The 7,385-nt window shown below is 26.6% G+C and overlaps 1 protein-coding gene across 1 annotated transcript; it reads right to left on the bottom strand.

Moving 5' to 3' along the window:
* Positions 1-2,149: 2,149 nt before the first annotated feature.
* LOC135929742 (uncharacterized) lies at positions 2,150-6,428 on the bottom strand. The gene is made up of 11 exons (XM_065466444.1): positions 5,665-6,428; positions 4,853-5,213; positions 4,615-4,690; positions 3,976-4,330; positions 3,617-3,747; positions 3,425-3,540; positions 2,907-2,978; positions 2,718-2,846; positions 2,585-2,660; positions 2,348-2,388; positions 2,150-2,291 (listed from the first exon to the last, which is right to left on the bottom strand). Exons 1-11 carry the CDS (start codon positions 6,372-6,374, stop codon positions 2,214-2,216), a joined length of 2,145 nt encoding a protein of 714 aa, XP_065322516.1. The 5' UTR covers positions 6,375-6,428; the 3' UTR covers positions 2,150-2,213.
* Between the last annotated feature and the right edge of the window lie 957 nt (positions 6,429-7,385).

The raw sequence follows: 7,385 nt of genomic DNA, 5'->3' as shown, positions 1-7,385 counted from the left end.
ATTTTTTATAAAATATATTAAATGTGCCAAGGACAAAATGTAAAATTTGCTTATTTTCCTATCTCTCATATAAAAATTAAAACTTCGCCTATCCTATTTCCATTAAAAATAGGACACCGCCAATAAACATAGAACTTTAATAATGAAGTGAAAAAATGCGTTTTATATATACCCCCCCCCCCCCCAAAAAAAAAAAAAATCGAAGATTCCAAATATTATAAAAAAAACTTAACAATTTTAACAATTTGTCAATCTTAACAATTATATGATATAGATTAAAGTCCTGAAGAATAAGACGTGACCAAGGCAGGTCCGGGCCGACACAACATCAATAAAATTAAAATATTGGACTAGCCATGCTCTAAAAAAATGATTTTATATGCCTCCTTCTTCCTCTCTCCCTAATTATATACTTTAAAAAAAATTTTTTTAAAGAAACATGACGAGAAATAGCTAAAAAAAATTATTTTCCTTACCGGTTTCTTCAGTAAAAATAGAGAAAATTTGTCCACATTTTTAGAAGAAAGTAGAACGCATCCTAAATACTGATAAGAATCTTTATTATTTTTATATCAAATAAGTATAGAATAAAGCTCATATGACCTAGTTAACAATTTATATTTGGCTTTTAAACTGTCCATTTATTTAAATAAGATTGGGTCGCCTCTTAATTTTTTTTAATTTTCAAATTTACCTCTCAGATATATTTTTTTTTACCATTTCACATATCATAATATCCATCCTTATTTTAAATATTTTGTAACTGAGCAATATCTTAGAAGATATATTTATCATTTTTATAGACTTTAATTTTTAGACTCCAAATCAATTTTAATTTTAAGTTAATTGGGTATTTATTTTATATTAAAAGATATAAAAAAATATATATATTTTAAAAAAATCTTAGTAATCTTTGTTGATGAGCGTTTTGGTCTTTTGGACTTTAAAAGGCAAAAAAATTATTTATTAAATATCACAGAATAACAATGTCATGCAGACTATTCACTAAAAAAGGACTAACTTACAGTTTAGTTTAACTATAATATACATAGAAATATTATGCTATTTTTTTTTTACCTTATTTAGATGATATCACAAACTAATTTTCAGTATATAACTAAAAAAAATTATATAATTATTAACTTTAGCAAATTTAATATAATCTTATTTATTATCTCCTTCCCTTCTTGGCATCATTTGTATTCTTTAATTATTTACAATTTATGAGTTAATAGATGCTCAGATTTGATGATTTATTATAACGAATTAATATTTAATGATATCGTCAAAATTTTCAGTATTTAAAATTGGAATTTATTTATATGATATTCTATTCATAAAAAGCTAAGTATGCATTTGCATATATCACTCATCCATTATTTTTATAAGGTGGGAGTGGGGGGGGGGGGGCTTTTAGGTTGTTTGCAGGATAACATTTTTTAAAATAATAAATTAATTTAAAATAAGGAAATTTGGTGAAAATTGATATCGAGATTCAAGATAGAACAAAAAATATACAAACACTACAATTATAATAAATAAGATGAGCGAAATATATTATATTAATTAATTATCTTCATTTTAAAAGATCAATCAACTGGCGTAGGATACCCCCCCCGTGCAGGGCACTAAATTATTATGACTGGTCTTACCATTTCAACTAATATTCAAATTTGAGAGATTTGTTATGAGTAAATATTCTTAGTAGGATCTAACCTTAATTTTTTCAATAAAATTTTAAACGACCTATTTATATTCTTTATTAATATGAAAGAAATTTTTAAACAAACCATATTGAGTGTTTTGGTTTAAGATATTAGTAGAAATCCGTACGTCAGCAGATATGATGGCAATTAAAATTGCTAATTTGGCCATATTTTAAAATTAAAGTTTAGTGGAAATAACAAATTTATAAAGTTTCACTAATAATTTCATTTTAGGAAAAAGTGTTGCTTTTCCTGATACAAGACTCAACCAGGGTATATAGCTACTTTATAATGCTTCGGTTTAAATCTTATTTTTAAAAATATATGGCAACAATATAAATATATATTTTTTGAGATATTTATTTCAGAGATATTGATTAGTTTTTATAAAAATAATTAAAAATTTTAAACAGAATATACAAAATTAAACTATAGATAATTTATATGGAATTGCGAAATGACTGATTTATCCGGTGGTAAAATCCATTGATGGATTTCGAATATTATTTATTTTTTATTTTTATTCTTGCTTTTACTGGGTTTGCGTTTTTTCTTGTTCTTTAATGACGTTAGATGGCGATCAACCTAAAAAAAATATGATATTTTTATATTGATTTATTAGTAAAAATTATATTATATACTTTTGCTGAATACTCTTCCTCTGCAATGGGTAGCATCAGTTCTATTTTAAAAAAACAGCATATTTTTAATCAAAGGTTTTAACAGAAAATAATAATTTATTTCTAAAAAAATAAATATAAAAATTGTAAAAAATTTTTAGGTTTTAACCGGCATAAAATGATAAACAGTTAACAAATAATTTATACTGGAAAATGATGTTATATACTATATATAATATATATAGCTTTTTTAAATACCTTGGGAACCAGAATTCATATTATAATCTCCTGGTAAACTTTCAATGATTTTTACTCCTTGTCCGGTGGAACTAAACTATGATATAAATAATTAATATTGTATTTGTTACTGATGCTTTGCTTAAAAAATTACTTTTTTTGGCTTTCTAAGTTTCCCAATAGAAGACCTAGCACTTCTATCGATATTACCAGATACTTCATGTAATTGATTTATAGATTGTTTAAGCCTCTCCAAAGCTTCTGATAGGGTTAAAGAATCTTTCTTATAATTTGAAATAATAATAAATAATCAAAATTAATTATATAATTGTATTTTTTAAACCTCGTGAATATCGCCCCTTCTTGACTTCAGGATATCTTCGTACATATTAGCTATTTTATCCAAGATTACTTCCTACATAAAATGAGCAAACATTAATTTCACATTGCATAGAAAAAAATTAAGCTCTATATTAGAAAGGAGCTGTTAAAATTTAAACGCATAACAACACATTAATGATTAAACTATTTTCGTTAAAATTGAAAAAGGTCATAAGGGAGACGTGCAAAAATAAATTTTTTGGGGTCTTAGCCCGCCTGCATCTCAATGACATTTTATTTTTAAATCTAGGTCCAGTCAGTGATCCGTTGTTCCGTGGCTCAAGTTTTTAAAAAAGTTATTAAGTGAAGAAATCTCAAACTAAATATATTTCTTTTATTTTTAATTTTATGCTTTAAATTTAAATATTCATAAATGATAATTATATGTTTTATGGATGACGTTATCATTGGTCTGTGGGTTAGGCGAGTCGAAACTCTAGGACTCTACTTCAAGGGAATATTAAATTATAGAAAAAATACTTTTTTAGTGCCTTGAACATTCCCTAAGTTCATGATAATTTTGGTTATTCCATCTTCGTCATCCTTTCCAAATGATGTTTTTGGGATAATATTTTTCCATTGACTTAATAAGGGTACTTTTTATGAATAATATAATTTAATTTAAAAATTTTTTAATTTTAAATTATATTAAAATGTATATTAAAATTTAACCAAGCCTATCATGCATTGGATAATTATAGATAGAAAAGGGATCGATTTCTTTGAGGCCATAACAAATCCGGGGTTTTGCTATGGGAAATATCATATTGTTCATAGCATCCATTTGAAGACAAGTGTGATACCTATTTAAAATTGAAAGAAGTTTCACGAATTAAATGATGAAAGGTTTGACACCTTCAATATTACTAAAAATTTTACAAAGCTACAAAATTAACTTTATAAGAAACTCTTTTTTTTTACTCATAAAATTAAACCATTGGTAAACCTATTTAATGATAGATATTGAAGTTATGTGTCATATAATTTTATAACCTACACATTTATCATTTTATTTTTAATTAATACCGTACCAACAAGCTTTAAGTAAAAAATCCTCGACTTCAGCCAGCCTTTCTATCTCTCTGGCCACCATAAGCAATTGTCTCACCGTCATCAAAGGGAACCTCACACATTTCATTACTTCTCTTATTTTAGACCAGCGACTAGGTTTATTGTGATAAATCCATTTCCAAGCACTACTAAAAACCTCAACTTCGTTTTCCACTGCAAGATAATCGTCCTTCAGCACAAGCAAAATTTCTTGTAAATTTAAAGCCAAAAATTGATTCGTTGTCATATTTTGGTAGTTTCTTCTGTCCATCAATACGAATCCAAGTTTTGAGCTAGATGTGTCGTCATGCTTTTCATCTTCAATTTCATTTGTTGCTTAATATATTTTTTAATTAAGTTATTTAAGCTGAAGATTTTCCAGCTATCTTAAATTCTCAGGATGGGTTCATGAATATTTATTTATATGTCATATATTTTAAAATATGCTAAATGTTGATAATAAAGCAATCGATTTTTTTTGGTATTTTAGAAGATATTATGAAATCACCAAACAAATAAATCTTAAAAAAATTGTTAGATTTTGTTTGGTAATCCAATAAATTTAACTTTGAAAATTTGATCTAATGTCAATCAAATATTAAAAAGTTTGCATTTTTTACTTTTAATGATCGGCCCCTTATTGGTTTTGCCAACATCAGTCTGATTGTACTTCATAATGACCGGATTTATCGCTTCCTTCATGCATTACATGCAAAATATAAAAAACCTATTACAAAGATATAAAAGACATTTTAAACATTAAATATCCCAAACTTTCATAAAGTTAATAACTGAAAGTTCGTAACGCGTACAATTTAAAAGGATTTTGAGAAAATATCTGTGCATAATATTCATAACTTTAGAAGCCATTGGTATTGGTCTCGATATTTGAGATGAATATCCACCTATGCTTGGCGAACGTTGAAGCGCAAAGTCTTGAGTAGAAAATGGCGCTAAAGGAAATATTGGAGGATTCATTATCTGGAACATTTGTGGGTTAAGTGGAAGGGGATAGTTTGTTATTATAGGGGACATAAAATTCTGGGTTGTTTGAAAATTAGATGTCATTAGATTAAAACTTGCTCGTGGAATAGGAGTTATTTTGGATAAAGGGCTTATAGAGAATCCTTGGGAAGACATTATGGGTGGCGAGAACTGGGTGGGTATTTTGATTGGAGAAATTGATTTGGATGCGAAAGGCATTCTACAAGTTTTGCATCTTTTATTTATATTTATTGAAAGTTATGTATTTTTTTTAAATCAAATTTTAAATAATTAATTTGGGATAAAAAAAATATTTTGAAATAGATTTTTTTCAAAAAACAAGAGGTATATTTTAAGATTTTAGTAAAAATGTTTTCTTCATCTCATTTTTCTACTAAAAGATCTAAATCTGAGGTTATTTTTTTTGATTCCTTTCAAAGGTTTAATTATTGAATTCTTCCGCAATTCAATTTTAATAAAAAAAGTATACTATCTTTTTTAATTGTCAATATATTTGTTCCTATAATGTTCCGAGAGTTGTTTCTCCTTTTCTTATATTTATATTTTATTTATGATATATTTATAATTTTTTTTCCTCTTCTTTCTTTCATTTTATTTTAAGTTATAGTTTATAGTTAGGCGTATATAAAATAAGGCCCTTTCTCAAAATCTAAGTATAAACTTACATGATATTGTTCTCTTCTTTCATTGCACCCATATCCGGCTTCATCATGGTTATCATACTACCGGGCAAAAGTTTTGGGAATTTTAAAGGGTTTAAGGGAGGATTGTTCCCAACCATACAAACGCAGTTTTGAAAACGAGGCAACTTATTGGGTAGTAGAGTTTTCATTTGGATCGGTATATCTCTCACAGGTGGCGAAAATTTATTATAAATGTTGGGACTAACAATGTTAGCCTTTATATTGGCATCCTGGTTTAACAATTTATTCGGACAAATTTGACCATCGTTGTTTGTGCTCCGTTTATTAGAGGTTATGAATTTATCAGGAGTGATTTGATTCAATTCCTTTGTTTCAAAGCACACCTTCTGTTGAAATAATATCCCTAGTATAGAAAAATCATGAACTAGTTTTTGAATTTCCTTATCCTCTCCTTCGCTAGGTTCAAATATTCCCGTGTACATATAACGCATAATTCTATTGAATCCATCTTTTGTCACATAATTGTACTGGGGTGTTCTCAAGTCGTAGAAAGTAAGTTCGGGTTCCCTCAAATAAGTCTCGCAAAATATACGACTGTGAGCCCCTATGACTAATTTGTGAGCTGGAAATTGACCACAAGGAAATGCCAGTATGACGTCTGCGCATTTTATATTACCTTTACACCATAATGCATCTGATATGAATTCCGCTACTCGTTTTTGATGTTCCATGTGCTTATATTTCAATGGTTTTTTAAGTTTTATATTAGACACGAAATATTCCTTTTGAAATCATTTTTAAAAAAAGGAAGTTAACATCATTAATTATAGTAAATAAAATTAAACATTAAACAAAAAATATATAAAATAAAAATTAAATTAAAAAAAAATTAAAAAAAATTAACTTTAAATTAACCAATTAATTTAAGAAAATTTATTATGAATATGCAATAGACTAGCTAATTGAATAACGAAACGATGATGCATAGCTGTTAATTATTTTTGCTATTAATGTGATAACTTTTTGATGATATATTTATAGTGCATCAAAATAACGTCAATAAAATTAATGTTACTTTAGATGGCATTATTAAAGAAAGGAAAAGGCATTTGTTACATTTTTTACACTAAGGATTAGTAAATAACTCGTTACTTTTTTTGAGTAATGATAACATAAAACTTTACCCAATAAATAAAATATGGAAAAAATATTTTTTGATTTTTTAAAATTTAAATCTTATAAATAATTTAAGCTGAGTTTTCAATTCAGATCCAATACTCAAAGTTAGGGTTAATGTTAAGCAGTGCCAAATTTACTCGGCAATTTACTAAACGGCCAAATTCATTTAAATATAATAATCATTTTTAATTTATTAACACTTTGACTACCATGTATCATATTCCTTAGCATACAACCTTACTTAGTTAACTCCATAAATAAATCAAACCTTTGGATTCGAACCCAGATCTATGCCATATGTAATCTACCCATTAACCATGACTAGGTCTCAATTTATCTAAACATAAGAGGTTTTTTACATATATCATATTCATATGTGGCCCATCCAAAAAAAAATGTTAAATAAAGATTTATTAGACTGTAAGCTTCTAAATTTTTTATTTTTATTTTATTTTTTTTTTTGTTAAATTTTATACAGTTATGATTATTATTAATCAATAATATTGAATCTATCAAGATATGTGAATTTATTAGTGTTGTAAAAATGTCGAGAGGTCGGAGCC

The sequence above is a fragment of the Gordionus sp. m RMFG-2023 genome, chromosome 5 (genome assembly GCF_954871325.1).
Source record: "Gordionus sp. m RMFG-2023 chromosome 5, tfGorSpeb1-WG-v2, whole genome shotgun sequence".
Lineage (NCBI taxonomy): Eukaryota > Metazoa > Nematomorpha > Gordioida > Chordodea > Parachordodidae > Gordionus > Gordionus sp. m RMFG-2023.
Note: the sequence above shows the minus strand (reverse complement) of the source record. Positions and strands in the feature narration are given on the sequence as shown.